General features: G+C 46.7%; 1 protein-coding gene across 1 annotated transcript in view; it reads right to left on the bottom strand.

The window, feature by feature from the left end:
• Nucleotides 1-2405: 2405 nt before the first annotated feature.
• Nucleotides 2406-21689, bottom strand: part of LIAT1 (ligand of ATE1) — a 36257-nt gene continuing 16973 nt past the window's right edge. Inside the window, exon 2 of the mRNA XM_086958533.1 lies at nucleotides 2406-2932. Within this exon, the coding sequence (XP_086814659.1) occupies nucleotides 2406-2932 (527 nt within the window). The remainder of the gene's footprint in view (nucleotides 2933-21689) is intronic.

Here is a 21689-nt window from a genome sequence, read left to right as displayed (position 1 = left end):
GGCGATCAGCACTGCTGCTAGGGAGACAATGCTTGACTGCAAATGAAATTCTGCGAACCGATTTGATGGGACCTTTTATCTCAGGGGTGCATTTGGTTATTTATTTAGTGAAACGCTACATTCATCTGGATGGATGCTTGGTTGATATGGTCTGGGTTAACAGTAATCGTTGGGGGAGTTTTAGAACGTAGTGGTACCACAAATCTCACATGTGCACGACTAACTCTTACACAAAGGCGCTTGGGTGCTGGTCCCAGGTCTACTTAGTCCAACCTCCCTCCTGGCACAGAAAATCCATTAATTATCATAATTCGATTGAATTCTGACAAAGAATATCAATTACAAAACTTTATTGATGTGAAACATCCCACAGCAAAACACACAAGATGATGGACAGATTTAATCCCTGTTTAAACCTTCATTCATTTGGAAGGAAAATCAACTGAAGTACTAGGAGACAAGATTTGGGGAGAGGGGGTGGGTAATACAACTTTGCCCAGGATAACACATTTCTGTAAATTAGGTAAAATGTTAAAATAAAAAAAATAAAAGAATTTGAACCAGAGTATGCCAGGTTTGACTATTGACAATTTAGTCTCTAAATCACCTCTCCTTAAACAAAAGCACACACCCAGGCCACATAAAACTACCTTATGCCTCAGGACAGAACAACAATGAAGAAAGAAGCAAAGATCCTATGGAAATACATATACAGGAAATTATTTTATTATAGTAACCACTATTCCAAGAGTCATAACAAATTCATATTACCAGTATGTTTTGCAAGGGTACACTTTTCTTCTTCGTCAGAGGCGAAAGGTAGAGCCACCCCTCCAGGTATTTTTAAATCTATGGGCCGCAAGTTGCACAAGAATTAGAACAACACGTTCTTAACTACTTCAGTCATCTTGAATGCTATTTGAGGAGTAGCTCATTATCTTCAGGGAGATTGCCAGTTAAATGAGGTAGACATGTTACGCATTCAATTGAATTAAGGGAGTAGGGATGAGAGTATAGTATGAAACAGTCATTCCAAAGAAGAGGTATCGTTTGTGCGTGTTTTACTAGCCAAGTTACAAAGAACCAGGCAGTTTATGGTCCATGTAAAAGGAATTGCAAAGGTTACTTCCATTTCGAAAGAATAGGTGTGCACAAAACCATATTTGTAAGTGTCACTTTTTGGCAATCTTATTGGTGGCCTCAGCAAAGAAGCACTGGACCGAATGGACATCAAATCAATCTTGCAGTCTTAATCTGCAACTTCGGGGCGCACACTGGACCTAAATTCGACATCTGCAACTTTGACCAGTGTCGGTAACTTATCAGTAAGTTGCATGTGCGACTAGTGAGACTGAAGCTTGCACTGCTTCGCCCTGTATACTTTGTGCTCGGTAAATGAGGAAACGTGAAATATTTGTGCCGAAGCTGTACTTCTTTATTTGAGGAAAAGATGAAAGGATAGGTGAAAATAATCAAGGTGGAAAGAAAACTGCAGAAAATATACAGTACTGCATGTTTTGTCCTACGAGTAGTCTGCAGCTCAATTGCTGGAACCCTTACAAAATAATGTTGTGAGTGAACGGATTGACTGCAGAGATTGACATGTAGCATATAGGTCATACATTCTCATTACAGTCAAACTCAAAGTCAGTCAAAGAGATTCTGAGCCCAATGAGAAAACCTAATGGGTAAATTTACCTGCAGAAAATCTTTGTGAATGGCATACTGGTTACAGTCTCCAATGTTAGTGATATAGATCAGTGGTAAGTGTGCCTACTTCGGATATCTTTTTGTAACCTGTGTGGCAGAGGATCTGATTCGAGTAAGATAAAGAAACCTCGCTCAGAGCAATGATTAAAAATTGTAAACTTCTCACATTTTGAGGATGTGTTTGAATGCCAGCAGTCTATAATTTAGAAATCAAGTTATTTTAAGTTATCAGTTGTGTGTAGTAGGACCGTTTATTTTGTATGCAGTTACCTGTAGACGAGAGGTTAAATTAGTTACAGGACATTTTGCAGTTTCAGCAACGCCCCATCCCACCCTACAGACATTGCCCTTACTGCCCACTACACACCACCACTGCACTGACCATTACAGTTTCGAGGATTTTTTTTTATGGACTTCAACCAAGGCTTGTGACACTAAACCGTATTTACATTGTCTGTTAACCAATAATTTGCAATGCAACTTCAACCAAGGCTTGTGACATTTGTCCGTTGGTAGTAGTACATTGTCTATTAAACAATTTGCAATGTCCAGCGCCTACAAAAAAATTATTAAAAAAGACAGGGTACATTATTTGTAATGACAAAATGGTTGCTCTTATTCCCGAACATTACCACCATTTCTGCCTTTTGCCTAAAATAAGCTGGAATGGCAACAAGAACACAAACATGGCACAGTCACATGACTTCCTGCGACACCTTCCCCAGTGACGGCGATTTCAGAGGAGCCAGCTTTGTGCACGCTTCGACCCTCAGACCTCCCGAGCCCAGAGGTCCAAGAAAATAGGCATTGGACATGTCCTTCCTGGTGCAAAGCCTGTGGCAGTCCACGTCGGCGACCAGCTGGGGGCGCTGTTCCTGCGAGTAGCGGCTCTCCATGACCTCTTGGGACATTCTAGCCGCCACCCTGGAGTCCGGATTTGCAGCCAACATGTATCGTCGCCTTCGGTTCTCTTTATACTTGCGGATCCTTTCCTCCTCGGCCAAGGGGTCGTCTAAAACCCCTTCCCAGCGGAGGCTCTCGTTGATCTGGTCGGAAAGCTCCTGGACAGGGTTCCGGGAGGCGACATCTGAAGGGGAGGAGGATGAGATAGCCTTCCTCTCTTCCTTCTTTGGGGTCCTTCTGGACGATTTTCTTGAACTCTTGTCAACGGTTTCAGACAGCGAGGCCTTCGGGGGCTGCTTCCAGTTCTTCTGATTATGCGCTGTAGGATTAAAAAGTACAACGCAATATGAATCTCGCCAGTAACATAACGAGTACCTCACGACATGCAGAGAATGATCTTGGACATCAATTCACCAAAATGCCAGGGGTAGCGGAAGTGACTTCACATGACCCTTGACATGCACTTACATATAAGCTTCTACATACACACACACTCACACTTACACACGCATACTCACATATACACACACTACCTACACATCACATACACACTCTTACAAGAACACATTCAAAACTGCAAGCACGCACCCAACATACATACATTTAAAAGCATTTTTTTAATTTACCTCAGCTGCCAGGAAAAGTCATATTCCAGATTTTTGCGCGCTATTTTTTTATTAAACTAATAGAGAATAATGTAATATTATTCACTATTAGTATAATAAAAAAAAATGACAAAAACAAGGAGTGAAGCCCCCACCGACAGCCATAAAGACAAGCTCCTTCTGTTCCTGCCACTGATTTTGCCACTTCTGACACTAGGCGTCGCAAAGGCAGTGCCAGGAGTCACAAGAGGCATGCTTCATCATCATTTAGGTCTCCTCCTATTGTCAATGTAGTGACTCTAAGGGCTATGCCCCTTTCATAGACACGGCAACATAACTCGCAATTGTTGGAATTAAGAACTGTTGATTATGTTCTTAACATAGTGCGGGTTATTGATTGACCTATACATGTGTGCAGCTATTTACCATGATGGGAAATAAATGCAGTGCAAAAAAATATATTGACAAAAAGTGAGTTAGAATTGGGCAATGAGAGAAAACACTTTAATTAATGTCTCTCAGTGCTCAAATCTAAAAACAGTGCAAAAATAGACAGCTTTCAACAAATGACTGGATAGTTGACTGGGCCGACATGTTTCAGCAATGTGAGGAAAAACTCATCCTCTGCCTTCTTCACGACATCAATAATGTTGCTACTGCATGGTGAATAAACAATAAAGGTACAAAAAAGTAAATTGTGCAGGTTGGAATCAGTACAACCATATCACCTGGAATCTTAGGTGTGAAACAAATCCTCTGCAAATGGCGTGCTGTAATCAGCCACCGTAGTGCATGGGGATCAAACCTCACCTCACCTGGCTCAGGGAAAGGAGGCACCGCTCTGACGGTCGAGACCTCAGTCGGTCGCCCGAACGGTCTGGGGAAATGATGATGAAGCATGGCACCATTGGTGACTGATGGGAATCCGTCCTTGTGATTAGGACTTCCAATCGCTTTAGGACACTAATAAGCTTTCTTTTGGTAGGAAGGAGATTTCTTGCTCTTTCAGATTCTTTTTGTCGTGTTTTTCCAGACCCGTGGATAGGTATGTGTAGTATCTGTTCTTTATGGTGAGTGTATCCACGCTAGGTCTTTAAACATTCCCTGAGACCCCTTTTCCAATTGGTGTATTGTTCGTCACAAAGGGCATACCAGGGATCACAAGGGCATGCCAGGGGTCAATGAGAATGATGCAGAATCAAATACCATACTAACAGTTTATAGTGTGTATTAGAGATTACGTTTGGCTCTTGACAGGCATTTCTATTGGGGAACTTCATCAGGGGGTGGTGTAGCTGAACAGCCAGAGTTACTGATTTTGAACTGGGAAACCAGGGCCCTCATCTATCAGCTACAGAATTATTCCAACATACTTTTAAAGAGATTTTTCATTAAAATTAATAGTGCCCAGAGAAGCTCCCTGTGGCAGGAGGGAGTAGCCAGAATTGCCATAAGCTAATGCTACAAATCTACCTATAACGGGGGCATAACAGCAGCAGATATAGACTCTTACTGTAAAACTGATCACCAACTGATTCTAAATGAATTGTGATACGATTTGGACAATGACCGAGCTTTCACCTTTGAGAAGGGGGCAATGACTCTTCCCCTGGCCACACGGATAGTATTGAAGATTGGCATGATGCAACAAATTTGCTGGGGAGGTGGGACAGACCCTTGGGGAGAAGGCACCTCTGAGTTGAGAAAACTACTCCCCCATGCGACTCAACTCAAGGGATATCGACAATGGATTGATTGGATATCCATGCTACAGGATGTGATGCAGGGAACAACCTTGAAGTCCTTCGATGTGCTACATGCTGAGTTTGAACTTCACTGTAGTCAATTTTCCAGATCCCTCCTGCCGCGTCATGCCCTAATGCCACATGTGGGAGACCTCTCGGAGAAGCCAGACGTCAATCCACTGGCTGAAATACTGGTGGATGAACTCAGAGTAGAAACTCTCTCAAATGTATAAATCTCTTTTCCACAATGATCAGAGGTTTGGGAGGCCTTGCTGGGGTCTCTCAAAAACGATGACTGATGGGAGGTGGCTCCATTCTGACTTATCAAATTGCACGATCTCCATCACACATACATTACGAGACACATGATTGGGAGACTGGCATGGTGCCTCTTCATGCTGCCTGCATTGCTTAGAGGAGGAAGGGGACCAGGTATATACGGTGTGGGATTGTAGGGTTTTAGTCCCCTTCTGGGAAGGGTTCCTTTCAACGATAGGTATAGTCTTGGGTTGGCAACTTTTCCAAGACCCCAGTCTGGACATTTTACATACCGGTAGATCTAGATGGTAACAGATAAAAGACAGTCCTACTATGGATTGCTCTCCTGGTTGCAAAAAGATATTGCTCAGAATCTGAAAAGTATGGGACCCCTCCTACAATTACACACACTTGAAGACTGGTTTAAACCATTGTATGAGCATGACAGACCCGCTATATGCGGCAAGGGGATTGCCCTTACAAATATTTTCAGATATGGGGAGGCTGGGCAGAATTTAGAGGGATTCAGATCAAGCCCGGCATGCCATGGACCTTAGACAAGGAATGTCAAATCCTTTTCGACCAATAGTTAATGCGTATTATGTTTCGTTACAACTGCAGACAGATGGGAACGGTACGGGAGTATTTCGGGCACATTAGCCCTCTATACTAATCTAGGAGTCGAAACTGTGGCTGGATAAAAACACAGAATTCTCCCAAAACTGTGTTAACCGCTAAAGTTATCTTACCATTATTATATTCCCCTCAAAACTAAACTTCTGGGCACACAATGATCTCTGCAGCGGGTGTCTTAACCTTGTAAGATATTTCCTCCTAGTGCCCAATTAAGTAATCTAGAAAACATTTATCACACATGTCTTTGTTACCAATATTTTCGCGTGAGATAAAAAAAATAATAATAATAATAATAACGAATAAGTGGATTGTCAGACTCTGCTTTTCAAGCTCCGCCTCTCGTGACTCTACCAACTGTCCCCAGTCACAACTTGACCAGCAATTTATGGGTTCCCAGAGTAAATTTGTCCAATTTCAACAATGACCTGGACTCATTGGTGTAGAAATGTAGCTGTGGCCCGGCAGCCAAGATGCCAAACACAATATCAAGAGCACTTACTGCTCACACTATGACGGGACAAAGTAGTGGCAACCAAACCAAAACACATCTTGGGAAGCTTGACTGCAAATAGCAAGTATCATGGAGGCATTTGTTACATAGTTGGCCTACGTAAAATGAAGAACAGAGGCGACAAGCCGCTTGCCCTGTACAGTCACACACCTGCTTACTTGCATCTAGAGAGGTGAATCGGCACAGTGATAATAGGCATGCCTGGGCCAAAAGTGCCTGTAAGCAATCAAGGAGCCTCTAGGAAGGTGATCTCACCCAAAGCGGTTTAGGCACATGGGTGAGATGGGTGCATTGCCCTGATCTATGAACGTTCAACTGGAGGATGACTACAGGCCTGAGGAACTTACTAGGGTGAAGGAAACAACACAAAGAATGTAGCCTAAAAGAGACACAGCAGAGATGGAAGAAAAGATACGTCAGCTGCCAGCAGTTGAATCGATCATGCTAATTTGCCTTGTAATTGCTTAAAGAGGAGACAACAGCTGTGAGAGCTGGAGGATCAATGGCAAGCTTTACAGAAGACCCCCCACAAACAGCATCTGCCTTCAGCATTAAATTCAACGCCCAAATAGCCACAAAATGTGTTTGCATGTTTTGCGGATACCACCAAAATACCAAGAGGCAAAACAGTGAGGTTATGGGGGTATGATGCAGCGGACAAGGTAACACTGCAATAAGAACGACAACAACGCTTGAGGCAGAAGCCAACTAGGAGACACCATTAAGCAAATATAGATGCTATAACATGCTAGCATCTGGAGGGGCTCATCAGACGGTTGATGGCAGCAGAGGAGTAGGGCATCTGAAGCGATGTGACCTGTTTAGTGGAGAGTCTAAGACAGTGATCCCCATACACCGGGCATTCACAAACACTGCAGGCTACAGCGACAAGATGGAGGTTGTAAAACTGCAGCTCCTAGACATGCATGGAACTCCTAGGAGACCAAGAGCGAGTTGGTCATGAGGTGCCCTCACACAGGGAGCCCAATTGACTGACCAGTGGCAGAGTAGGGTAACTGAACATTCAAATCCTCCGTGCTGTTACTTCCAATCTTCCCTCCACCAAAAGGCATGCACTGACAAAGAGAAGTAGGGGTGCTGGAACTAGGGGTGAGGGACGTGCTGCAGCATACCCAGAGCAGCCCCAGAATAGCCTTGCATGATCTCCAGAGGAACGTGACTTTACTTGTGTGATGAAAATACCCAGACACCAAATTTCCACAAATGACTGTTTGCGTACTATATACATTTACTAGTAAAACTGTATGCTTGATGCAAATTTAATGGCATTTTAAGAGGACACTTTAATTAACAAATGTGCCTCTGTACACGACTGTACCCTGCCAGTCCATGCTTTGCTCACATATATGGTACCATTCTTCTGCTGAACGTACAAGGCTAATTTGCTACACTTGTCCTTTATGTAGCAATTTTGATTTTTCACAAACCCTGTGATTTCAATGACGTAACACTGATGGCAACATTACCACTCTGAAAATTGTTCCAGCATCGCTGTTTAGAAGCACCGTGGGTGCCCTCTGAGAGGAAACCATGTAAGTGGGATGCAGTCTTAAACCTTATCACCCTCTTAGTTACTCTGGGTCCTCCTCCACCTCCTTTCCATCTCTCCTTCCTCTCCACTCTTGTTTTAAAGCCCATCTAGCAGTCTGGGCCCCTATAGATCTCAATCTGGCGTAACTATAAGGCTCCCATTTTGAGAGGGAAGAGCGCACAGGGCCGAGGCCCACAGGAACATGAAGTATAGTTTATTATTGAACTGTTGCTTATAAATGTATTGATACCTTTGGTATTTTATTTTATTTTATTATAGAGTTTTGTATAGCGCGAACAAGACCCTTAGGTATCAGAGCGCTTCACATTACATGAGGTAGGTTGGAGGTAAAACATATATAGTATAACGATTCATAAATATAAGAGGTAGGTAGTTATACAGCTGTAATGAGGTAAGCATATATATATTTACAGTGACATGAGGTAGTAATAAGGATACAGCTTGGTATCAGTGTGTACCGACGGTCCTGGTTCATGGGTCGTATCGCCAGCCCATTCTACGCAGAACCTTTATGTACTCTAGAATGTTTGTCCTTAAGGCTCCACGGCTGAGAGTTCAGGAGTCGGCTATTATCAAGGTGCCAGGTGAATAGGACGTTGCTACATATGAAGCTTACAATAAAGAAGATAATCTCTACATTCACTGTGCCTGTTGTACTTCTTCACAATACCTTTTCTCAGAAATGTGATGGTTTGAAGTGGGTAGTTGTGGCATGTGAACGGTCCCCTGCCTACTAGAGAAGGGTAAATGCAAATGTGTTTTTGCTATAAATTATCAATAAATATAACATTTTAAAAATATAACAAGGCGAGGTTGCCAAGCTGCTGGGAAGCACAGTGCCCGTACGAGCAAGGAGCTTGTGAGGTATATTTCCCAAGGTAATGTTCTAGAGGCTCTATTCGACATCACGCCCTGCTCAGTGTTAAGTAGGTTTACCTGGACTGAGAACCTACAAAGATGAGACATGAGCGCCAAACGTCCAGAGAGACCTGTCAGCCAAGTCTACATAGAAGACACCATAAGTGTCACTTACACACTATGGCCTCCTAGTACTTGTGGATCACAGTGTTTACTTTGCACAGTCCTTATGGAGTCGAGTACCTTGTGCAATCTCACCCTAGGCGAGACTCAATGACGTTGTATACTTTGCTGTCTACAGATTCATTGCGTTGATGCACTCTTGCCAGAATGTGTACTGACAGGAACATCAAAGTGCATTTTATAAAGACCTTCATCACAATCAGAAAGTTAGCATTGACTGACAAGCTACAAGTGCTTCACATTTTTTGCACCACTTTTACTTCTAAATATGTTGACCTTTAAAATAAAATGTGTTCCTCTATCACTTATAGACTCCTTTACCGCCTTCCGCCTACTTCCCCTTCACCCAACGTATGACATCTGCAAGTGACGGCATTGCTCCCTGGAAGGCAATCATTTAAGGAAGAAAACCTCTGCACTTGAAAAATAATAACAGAACAAACTATTAGTAAGGTAAAAAAAAAAGGGGGAGAAGATGTGGCATAAAGGCCAGAGCTGCCAACCCTGGTACTGGGGAATAAGGTTTGAGTTTCGGCATCGGCTCAACATCCTGCGATTTTGTGCAAGTCACTTAATTTTAGTGTCCTGCTGGACACGTTCTAGTGTTCTGCCTGTGTTTGCACCCTAAACATATACCCACCCATCACAGGCTTCACCGTTCAGGTGACACTGCAAATAAAAGGGCACGTGTCCTGGGCCAGTTCTAGTACCCAACTACGGTGTGTCTGTGTCCATCTTTAGTAGCTTGTGGGCCCAGGGCCCGCAACACTACAATGGCGACGAGTGCATCGAACCCCGCTTGTGAGCTGTCATCCGTTGAGTGTCTTGTCGTGAGGAGAGTAATGGCCAGAAGATAAGGCACACCACACCTGCTGCCAACACGACGGCAACAGAGCCTGGCAAAGCACATCCATGGCCACCCAGCGAGCCCAACGGCGTCAACCGGTAAAGCCCCTGCAGCCATAAAGCTCATCTGTCCGGCAATAAGGGAACCAAGACAGAGGGAGTGCATCAGCTGACACATGGCTCCCTCAATGTTTGAGGATCACCGCACCAACATTGAATAAGGCCTTATAACATGCGATATATGTATTGTTGAGAATGAACTGTGTTTACGGTCGAAAATGCTAATAAAATATACTTTAAAAAACAAAATAAATTGAATAAGGCCCCACTCCTGTATATGAGGCACACGTGGAGGAAGAGATGGCGCCCACTGCGAGAGGGGGGAAAAATGTATTTATTTATTTGTTAATTTGCGGGGTTTTATATAGCGCTGGCCAGACCCGAAGGTTTTGGAGCGCTTTAAAACATGGCGAAAAACACACAGTTTAGTAGTAGTATACAAATAGATTTCTGGCACATTGGAAGTCGCGGTGCGCTGAGCAGCATTGAAGGCATGGAAGACACAGAATGATGCAATAATGAGCGCGCTAAACAGCATTGAGGGCAAATAAGACATGGAATGTTGCACTAGTAAGCGCATAGACTCGAGCAGTGCCTTCTTTAGGGAGGGGTGGGTGGGGGGAAATAGAGGGACGAGTCCGGAAGGGGATGAGGTAGAAGTCTTAATGACAAAGTGTCCGATTCGTGCAGGCTTGAGCGTTTCGGCAACAGCTATCCTTTCGGGAGAGAGCGGTTGAGGAAGAGGTCTTTGAGCTGTCTTTTGAATTGTATGAAAGAGGGGGTAATCCTGATATGGACTGGGATGGAGTTCCAGATTTTTGGGGCGTTTCCAGAGAAGAAACGGAAAGCGGTATTTCAGTAGCGACGCCTCCAGGCAAACCCCCACAGAGCGACTGCCACTCACAGTCAGCAGAAATCGCGCATCTACCCCTGCAGCTATGAGGAGAGGCAACAACAAGGAAGCCACGGCTAGCAACAGAAAGAAAGCGACTGCACCCAGTGTCTAAAGCAGCAAGAAATAAAAAGCACTGAGCGGAATCGACTGTGTGAACGGTAGAGGACAAACCGGCCACCCCAGAAGTGAAGAAGGCCCGTACCGCAATTGTAGTGTCCCCACTGCATTCAAGCAAGAATCGCACGCAGCGCAATAGCGGACCATCAGCAGTGCACAGAGCGCGACCACCAGAAGGCTGCCTCCCGCCGTACCTCCCTTCCCATCAGCAAATCTCCAGCAGGCTGCCCACACCTGCATGCATCATAAAGAAAAGAAAAGGGAGCACCTACCTTGCCACAAGAGGATCACTCTACACGAAGTGCAGCCACGACAACGCCCACGGGCGGTTTGGCATGCAGCATGAGGAAGGCTGCCGTATGAAGAGCATTTGTGCCATCTAGTGGCCAAATGCAGTGCCGCACCAGGACCTGTACCCAACCGGCGGCACCCGCATGGGCAGAATGACCCACAGTTCCTGCACCCTCCACTGTGCCTGCAGGCAGTGCCCTGCGCAATGCCTGATGGAAATCTTCCAATATGGGCATGCTAGCCCACATGAGGAGAGGTGTCAGGCCACTTATAATGCCAAGTAAACGGCAGAGTGATGACGCGGCCAGGCCGCTCTGAAATCGCAGTGTCACCTACAGACCAGCTACTGCTGAGCACAGCACAAGTCTGCAAATAAATGGCCACATTTTGAATACTGCTTTATACAACCATACCCTGTTCACCAAAGAGTATGCTAGAACCTGTGACTTCACTGCAGGCTCCTGGAGCACTGCAGGAACCAGTTGATCACCGCAAAACACCGACCACTGCATTCCTCTAGCAGTTTTTAACAGAGAGGACAAACTGGTTGACTTTCTCCCAAAACAGGGAGGGAAGTACTGCATTCCCCATGATGTTTGTCTGTTGCCACCGCATGCCACCAGAGAGGTGCCCCAATCAAAGAGGAGACTGTTACATGTGCAAAGCCCTGCTAATCAGCCAGCAACTACAGTCACCAGGTCCAAGAGTGCACACCGCCACTATAAGAAAGACTGCCGGCTCAAGCCAAACTGCTGAGAAATACTGGACAAGGCCCAGCGAGGTGTGCCCTCAGAGATGAATGCCCAAGAGAGTGGCCCTCTGACACCTCTGTAAGTGAAAAGAGCATGGACACACTCAGACAGCAAAGTCAAGGTAGCTATGCCCCACCTATAGCACGAGATAGACAGGTGCAGAGCGCAAAACTCCCAGTGGCTGCCAGACGCCACCGCCTGTGGGGATATTGCACCACTCGCCCCCAGTGCTGAACGGAAACCACAGCAACCTACAACAGGGACACACCAAGTGCCAGAGGAGAGCTCCAAAGAAGAGGACGGAATGCATGAGGTGGGAAGAAGGTGGTACCGGCGAACCTGCCAGTATAGTCAGGCACCCAGGAGAGAGTGACCTCTCCAAAGAGAAGTAGCAATGCTGAAGGCAGCAGAGAGCCTCTGAATCTCCACTGCACCAGTGAAGCCCTGCAGCGGGCCGAAGACAGCAGAGTGTCCTCCCTCACACTGCCTCAAGACAGAGTCGCCAGTGACCCAAGACAGGCAAGAGGAGAGTTGCACACTCCACGTGGCCAACCGCCACCACAACATGTGCTCCATCGACAGGCCACACGTGGCTGTATGAAATGAAATGAAAATGGATTTCTAAAGCGCATGGCTGCCCTTGAGCGTCCCAGCGCTAAATGTACACTCAGACGGAACTCCTCTGATCAACACCCTGAGATGTTAGTCGTTATGGGGGAAAAGAAAAGTTTTCAGAGTTTTTCGAAATCTGGCCAGGCTGGGTTCTTTCCTCATTGCTGTTGGGAGGGAGTTCCACAGCTGGCCAGCATTTATTGAGAAACGACGTCCCCCAGTCCTTGCTCTTTTTGCTCTCGGGATTACCACCAGGTTCTCCTCGCCAGAGCGGAGCGTTTTTGATGATTTGTAGGGGCGGATCAGGTCTTTTAGGATCGGAGGACCAGTCCCTTGGAGGACTCTGAACACGGTACAAAGCGCTTTGAATTTCACTCTCGCTCTTATGGGCAGCCAATGGAGCGCTTTCAAGGCCGGTTTAGCTGATGCTCTTCTGGGTGTATTCGTCAGCAATCTGGTGGCTGCATTCTGTGCCCTCTGGAGCACGTTCAGGGTGTACTCTGGCGCTGCTAGGAAGAGGGCGTTGTTGTAATCCAGTCTTGACAGAATAAGGCCCTGTACTAGTAATTTTCTGGATTCTGGGGGAAGAAGGGGCATGGCTTTCCGTATTAAACGGAGCAGACCGTAACAGCTCCCTGCAGTTTTTTTCGCCTGAGTGTGCATCGACAGTTCCGGTTCTAACCAGACGCCAAGAATTCTTATGGATTCTTTCGGGGTCGGGGGCTCCCCTAGACAAGAAGGCCACATACATTTGGGGAGGGAGGTACAGAGATTTCCCAGAAGCATCACCTCTGTTTTAGAGCCATTAAGCTTGAGTCTCGAGTCTGCCATCCATGCCATGATGTTGGTAAGGCAGGCGGCAAACTTTTCTTCGTGGCTCTCTGCGAGCGATAGCGAAACAATCAATTGGGTGTCATCCGCATACGTTGCGAGTTTCACTCCAAAGGGTGCAACCTCCCCCTCCAGTGGGGCCATATAGACGTTAAAAAGTATAGGGCTCAGCGATGAGCCCTGCGGGACACCACACTGAAGGGGGGTGGGCACTGATCTTCTATTGCCCTCGCACACTTGATACGTTCGCTCACTCAAGAATGACGTCAGCCAGGTGAGCGCCAACTCTCTTACTCCCAGCTCTTCCAGCCGGTGGATCAAGATCTTGTGATCCACCGTGTCAAATGCGGCACTCAGATCCAGGAGGACCAGAGCTGCTGATCCTCCTGAATCCAAGATGCACCTGCCCTCTTCTACCATAGCAATCAGCGCCGAGTCAGTGCCCTGACCGGGCCGAAAGCCAGTTTGGGAGTGCCGCAACAGCTCGTTGGTTTCCAAGAAGGTCGAGAGCTGCCGGTTGACCCATTTCTCTGCGATTTTTCCCATCCCTGGCAGTAAGGAGATTGGCCGAAAGTTGGAAAAATCGGCGGGGTCAAGCCCAGCTTTTTTCAACAGGGCTTTTACTATGGCCCGCTTCCAACTGGGGGGACCTGGCCAGAGGCGAAGGAAGCGTTAAGTAAATCTACTACCGGTCCCGCTATGACATCCGTAAAATGCTTTAGGATGTGCATAGGCATGGGGTCCATCGGTGAGCCACTTTTTTGCGCGGCCAGCTCTTTACAAAAAGCTTCCCTGGTAATCGGTACAACATTGTCCAGCACAGCTCTGTCAGCGGCCAAGCAAATCTCCCCTGAGACCAGTCTCTATCGGGGCTGTATGCCACATTCGCACAGCAACCAAGGAGCACATCAAGGAGAAGAGCGTGGCAGGACGATACTCCGCGAAGGAGGGTGGCAAAATGTCATAGGGCAAAGAACCACCACAGGCGCGCAAGAGGGAAAAGGAGAAGAGAGACACGACAGAGTACTCGTGCCAGCACTGGAAAAGGTGATCATCAGCACAAGCCAGCCATCGGGGTGCAGGGACGTCTCTGGAGGCAGTGTAGTGTAGTTCCTATATTCCAATAGGCTCTGCGCATTGGAATAACATAAACGGTAGTTTAGACGTAGGACTGAGGTCGACTAGGTCTGTACTGAATATGTTAGACTTAATTAGGTATGCCAGCTAGCTCAGAGGTCACTAGAAACGTTCTCGAATGAACAGGAAGGAGTTAACTTTCCTGATTAGACAAGAAGGGATTCGTTTCTGACAACCGCATAAACAGGACAACTTTGCTCCCTCCAGAATAAGGAGTATATCTCCAGAGTCGTGTGAAAACAATAGATAGCTATTTCACTCAGTCAATCGTGCATGCTTAGTTTCACTAGAGTGCAGAGAAATAGAGAGAAGGGCGTTTTCAATAGAAGTTGTTATTTATTGAGCAGTCTTCTTTCTCATTCAAGAGAAGTGAATTGCCACAATTGCAATACTTATCATAAAGTAAAGTGCGTACAGTAAAAGGGGTATTATGAAATAATACTGTAAAAGCATTTATATCGTTTCCGAGCCATATGATACTTAAAACGGAAAAAATATATATAGTTACATACAATGATAAAAGTTGACTAAACGTACTCAACTGGTGCTTCTAAAATGCGCCTACCCCGGTGCACCTAACTTAAGCCTAGTATGTGGGAAGGAGTAAGTGAGCTGCAGTTTAAGTTAAGTTAGTTTTGCCAAGAATCTGAATCAAGAATTCTCTAAAGGTCTAATCAGCTCCGTACCTTGGTTTTAGAATGAAGGAGGTCTTGTATCTCTTTCTCAGGACTTGATCTCCCAGTCACTAGCAAGGGTGACTGGAAACACTGGAGCTGGATTTCTCGACAGGAGAAAAGACAGCGTCTCTCTCAGGGTGTCAAATGGGAGGGTCGGCTTCCTTCGGCACTCGCATCAGCTTGGCTTTGGGTAAGTAGATAGCCGCTCTGCTCCAAACCACTGTGTGTTGCTTAAGACGTCACTAAGAACTGTCACTAAGAACTGTCACTAAGAACTGGCAGTTCTTTCAGGACTCGCAGGAGTTCTAGGACAAATCAAAACAAAAGCAGGGGGAATTCCCGGGCTGCTGGAGGTTTGGTTTGTTTAAAGAACGCGTTGTACTTTCTAGGAATCTTAGGGAAGTAGCCTTGCCGTATTTGGACTGCATTGGCTATGACTAAATATGGATATGATTCTTATGCCTTTATAAGGATATGATTTGTTATAACCACATGAGGGCATAAATTGGGAATATTTAATTAGGGTCCTAGATACGTTCACAACAGCTTCCCGGAAGGACTAACCGTAAGCAGCCAGCAAGCGCGATTTGCGTTCAGGCCCCATGCTTCACAGTGCGACCGTCTACTCACCTATCAATTGCTGTTAGGCATTGATGGCACCACATCTAGCAAGTGCACCTGCCTGAAGACAACCGTAAGTTTGCCACAAACTCCCTCGAGTCCTCCTCACTCCCGAGGTCCATAAAAGCAAGAGATCACTGTAGGAGATTAGGATCTGCTTCCTATGGTTACCCCCACTTTTTGCTGTGTTTCACTGGTTTTTCGACTTTAGTCTGTCTGTGGCCCTGCTAATCAGGACCACAGCCTAGCTGTTGTCTCTCTAAATTGATTGCATGTACTTTAGGTACGTACCAGATTGGTTACTGGGTCACCCTTATGAGTCCCTAGTATATGGTACCTTAGGTACCAAGCGCATGGGTACCACAGAGGCCTACCAGGGGTTGAAGCATGTATTATGCCACCCCTGGGAAGCCTTCCAAAATGGCTCCACATGTTTGCACTTGCAGCCTGGGTAAGGTGGTGTAGGTACCCCTTACTGGGATATAGTATACCTATATCCACCATTTAAAACAGACACATATTAACCAATAAGTCACTCCTATGGCAGGCCTTGACAATCCTGAAGGCAGAGTGCTTGGTTTTGTGTGAGAGGGTGCCCTAGCATGAGCTGAGCCCCTCAGCAGATTTCGGAATCACTTCCTTATAGCTGTTCTGTGATATGGCAATACCATATACTCTTAAGTGCATAATAATTCTCGCGGTTAATGCTAACTTTGGTTTGGCTTTATCAAAACATGTGTTTGGTGTCAAACACTTTGGAATACTACCCCCCCCCCGCCCCCCCTGGCAGCAGGGGTAGCATTCCACCCTTCAAGAGGGAGAAGACATGTAAACACTGGTATACCCGGTGGAAGTTTAAAAGAGCCTCAGCATCACAAAATGGATGCTGCTGCCACAGACACGAGTCTGACCTCCTGCTGCTGGACGAAACTCAGCAGGGAAGGCCTGGACAATAGGTTTCCTGTCCAGGGAGGTGCCAGCGCCTCCCCAGACAGGTTTTAATGTATTGGGGCAGGGTGGGATGCATTCAGTGAATGTTTTTGAGACACTGCCTGGGGCACACAAGGTGCTCCATGCATTTCCCAGTTCAAACCAGTTGCTGGGGCACTCAGCCCCAGCTCTGGTGCGAAACTGGACAAAGAGGAAGGGGTGTAACCACCCCCTCTCCAAGTCCTCCCATTAGATTACCCTGGACGAAACTCTGAAGACGAAATCTTGGACCTTCGACATTCCATATCGACTGGAAGATGGAAGAAATCTCCCTTGGGGTCAAGGAGTGACGTCCCTGTTCCAACAGGCACCAAAGAAGCATCTTTCCGTTCTGCATTTTTGAGGCTCCCGCCGGAACCCGAAGAATCTGCAACACAGGACACGGACTGAGACACGCAGCCGACACGAGCAACGTGGGACTGGGACACCTAGACATCCTGCAATTTTGCAACTGCACCTACTTCCCGAAGTTGTGCATTGGGGTATTTGTTGCCCTTGCCCCGAGCACCTATTCACCTAAGCGGAGAAGCCTACACTCCACGAGTGTTCCACGAGTGTTCCATGGGCCCGCTTTTTTCACCGCAGCTCGAGGCTCCTTCGCGATCCCAAGTCCGCTGGCTAGTGGGTCCCCACGAAAGACAATCCTTTGTTTCTTGAGCTATCCTGGTTGCTCCAGACGTGCTCTGACTCCCCTCCAAAAGGTGAGTCCCTCAGACCTTGCTAGTCTGCACTGATGCCAATCTTGTCATCTTGCGTGGGTCGCTGTTGCCAAGGCTTGTTGGGTACAATCCAGATACCGACGCTACAGCACTCGACATCCTTTGTGGGACAGCTGGAACCCAGCTCCTGGTCGTCGTTGACGCCTCCTGGACCTCGTGGCTGAAGAGTCAAGCTTCACCTACTTCACCTTAAAGCACCCGACATCTGCTGGCATCTTCTTGTCGCCATCCTGGTCACTGGCTAGTGACACAGACTCTGTCCCCTCTGCTTTCAGGTTCTTCTGATCTCCGATCCACCCTTGGATCCATCCTGACACTTTGCTCCTGGTCGCCTCCAGCACTTCTTTGCAGCTCTCAATAGGAATCGACAACGAAACCTGACACGAAAAGACACCTATGCACCCGGCTTTCCTGGGTGAGGTAACACAAGTACTTCGGTGCTCCCCTGGGTCTTGACTCTCGAAGTGTCCGGTACTGAAGGGGTTCCCTCACATTCCACTCCTAAGTGTCCTACATCTTTAACTTTGTAACTTAAACTTTCCTCATAGAAGTCTATGGTAATAATAATAATAATCCACATTTGTAAAGCGCGATCCATCACTCGTTAGGGGCTCTAGGGGCTGTCGGGAAGATTAAGTAAGCTATTGCCCAGAGTCACATGGTGCTGGGATAATCTGCCACGGGCCCCAGGGATCGAACCGTGATCCCCAGATTCCGGAGTCAGTCACCCTGGCCGCAGCGCCACATCTCTCCCTTGGTGGTTGGTGATTCGTGGCTGTTTAGACACTGCACGCGTTCCCCGTGGGTCTCCTGCGTCCCTACCTTGGGTGGTTCCTGGTTGCCCTAGCGGTTCTACAGGCCCTAGGCCTCACTTCAATCCCTCACGTGGTTCTTATACCACTATTTTAGTATATGGTTTGTGAGGTTCCTAGGGCAAAACGTATACTGTGCTATTTACTGTGTGCTATTTAAAGTTCTTGTATTGTACTTTGACCTCTAGCCTCATAAAGAGACTAGAGGGGTTGTGTTTAGAATAAATACATATATTTTATACATATATATATTATATATATATATACACACCTTGTGTGGTGTACTTTCATTTGATCATTCAAGAGATTATAGACTGGTAAAACAAGCTGCTTTACATTCCTTCAAGACTTAGCCTGAAGGCTGCTCTCCACAGCTACCACTAGGATAGCTTTCTATAAAGGTCTTCTTAAACCTACCATCAATAAGGGTCGTTTGGACTGGTGCAAGGTGCCCACTAGAATAGTGGACATCATATGCCAGGCCAACTTCTCACAATCGCCGCCTGTTTGCCCAACTGAAAAAAAATTATTGCATCCATCATCCAGGCGCATCATCATCATCATCACCACCACCAAGAGCATCTGAGGAGCATCACACCACCAGAGTGGATCCAAACACTCAAGACATCCGGAGTTCACCAAGGCACTCCTTGCGCCGTGGGAGGCTAGCCACCCAGGAACCTTCTGTGTGCCCCTGTAAACATGAAGCCTGCCAAAGAAGAGCATACCCGATCATTGGAGTATCCACCCTAGGGGTTACACGAGGCTTGCCCGTGGCTCTGTTGGGAGTTCTGCAGGGACCCCTCCGGGCGGCTTACGAAAGGCCTGCACAGCCCGCGCGGTCACGTGGTAATCCAGGGGCAATGGCCTTAACGAAGTTCCTGTGAGAGGGGAATCCGCATCGGAGAGATGAGTCGGCAGCAGCTCCACGACAGGCACTGGGAAGCATGGAGGTCGCAGATGGAGACTGGCCACCCAAAGACCATCTGAGGAAGGCATAGAACCGAAGTCCAAAGGTCGAAAGCATACAGACTGAGGCACCACCCTATGCAGTTACATAAGCGGCTGTGGTCCTGTTGGCAGTTCCTCAGCGACTCCTACACAAGGCCAGCTCAGTCCAGACGGTCCCTTGGCAGCCCGGCAGGAAGGCCCTCCAGGAGACTCATGTGAAAAGGTAGTCCAGGCAGGATGACCAAGTCTGAAGCTGCTCAGCCAGCAGGAACCGGAAAGCATCATTGCCTCCAAGGAAAGGCCTTCATCCACCAAGGTCATCCTCAGTATTTGCAGGTTGGCTATCCACCGTAGCCTGAGCGCCTGCTAGAAGATCTCCAAAGTGGACTCTACACTGCTATTGGAACTATGTAAAGAGACTTCAACACTGCAAGACCAGGCCTGTCTGAACTGCATCACCGAGGCAGACCAAAGTTTCCTGACCCTGTGGTCCAGAGCTCCAGCACCGCCTGGCAGATGGCCTGAAGAGATTTATGGGTGCTGTGTATTGTTGTTTGTTTTCATAATAGTTTGGACTTTTTCTTAGTTTCTTTTTCATTAAAGTTTGGGAGGGATGTAATGCCCTGCTGGACACGTTCTAGTGTTCTGCCTGTGTTTGCACCCCAAACCATACACCCACCCATCACAGGCGTCACCAGTCAGGTGACCCTGCAAATAAAAGGGGCCGGGCAGACATGCCTTGGGGCAGTTCTAGTACCCAACTATGGTGTGTCTGTGTCCATCTTTAGTAGCATGTGGGCCCAGGGCCCACAACACGACATTAATTAATGTTGTAATTAATGACATAAATTAAACGCAGATGACACGCAACTGGTGTTGGCCATCAAAGGTGACGGGCTGGAGGTGGCAGAACGCTTCCAAAATGGAATGATGGCTATTGGAGAGTGGATGGCAGGCAACTGCCTGAAGCTCAATTCCGATAAAACGGAGGTGGTCATTTTTGGACCCCTCTCCCCTATCTGGTCAGCAACATGGTGGCCACCAGCCTTCGGCACCCCTCTGAGCCCAACCCCCAAGGTCAGGAACCTGGGAGTAACCTTCGATGATCATCTTAATTTTATGGCACAAGCAAACAAAGTAGCGGCCACAGCCCACCATAAACTCAGAATGATAAGGAAAATTACCCCTTTTCTCCCGGATGCTGCTGCCAAAACACTGGTCAGCTCCTTGGTTTTATCATCCTTAGACTATTGCAATGCACTTTTTCTAAATTCACAAACCAGGGTAACAAAAAAACTGCAGACAATACAGAATGCAGCAGCACGTCTACTGTCTGGAACACCTAAGTTTGCACCCATCTCTGATACTATACAGACATACCACTGGCTGACTATCCAAAATAGGATCAAGTTTAAAATCACTTTGCATAGTCTATAAGGTACTTCACGACCAAGGACCTCGCCCCCTCAAGGACCAGCTCATTCCCTATAAACCGGTCAAACAGCTCCGATCTACAACTCTTAACCAATTAGTGGTTCCACGATCTAAAACAGTCTCCTGGGGCGACCGCCGCTTTTCAGTTGTGGCTCCAAAAATATGGAATACCCTGCCACAACACATCAGAACCAGTACCGCACTCCTGCAATTTAGAAAGAGATTAAAAACTTGGCTGTTTAACCAGTGACACGGCTTAGTGATCTGCCTTAGTTTTTAAGCTCTGGGGAAAGACATCTGATTAGTCTAGCGCTGAGACGCCCACGGGTATTCGTTCGCGCTCAATAAATGTCAGTAATAAATAAATTAATTAATTAATTAATGTCCCTGCCCCTACAAAAAGTGAATGTGTCCTTGTGTAATGTAACTAGTGCTCATGTAAAACACTCAAATACCTTTGGGTCCAGTTTGCACTAAATTAAAAAAAAAAATGAAATGAAAATAAAACTGTTGAGCAGCATTATTGCCATCTAGTAGCCAGTAATATATTTTGAGTCCCAGAGTAAGTGCAAGATGGCGGGTTGACACTGCTCATTGTGTTAATGCACCGAGTGAGGAGTTCTATGCGCAGATATGTTACGGTTCGGTTCCTACTGCATGGCCTCAGCCAGCCCGAGGTCGCTAATACTGGGTCCGATCCGCTGCAGCGCACACAATCCCTTCTTAGACGAACATCGTAGCAGATCACATTGGGCAACTTTATGCAGTGACATCCAGTGTATATTTACACAGCTTGATTCAAAGGTACAAAGGAGTAAGACAAAATACTATATTTCGGCGCACTAAACCTACCTGAGTATTGCTCTGAATTACACAAAACGAAAAATAATTTACATTGACCCATTGTACCAGTATTTCAAAAATCAAAAAATCCAGGGGACAAGTGGCGCATCAATTAACTG

The sequence above is a fragment of the Lissotriton vulgaris genome, chromosome 2_1 (assembly GCF_964263255.1).
Source record: "Lissotriton vulgaris chromosome 2_1, aLisVul1.2, whole genome shotgun sequence".
In the NCBI taxonomy this organism is placed as follows: domain Eukaryota; kingdom Metazoa; phylum Chordata; class Amphibia; order Caudata; family Salamandridae; genus Lissotriton; species Lissotriton vulgaris.
The sequence above is the reverse complement of the archived record's forward strand: the minus strand, read 5'-3'. Positions and strand labels throughout refer to the sequence as shown.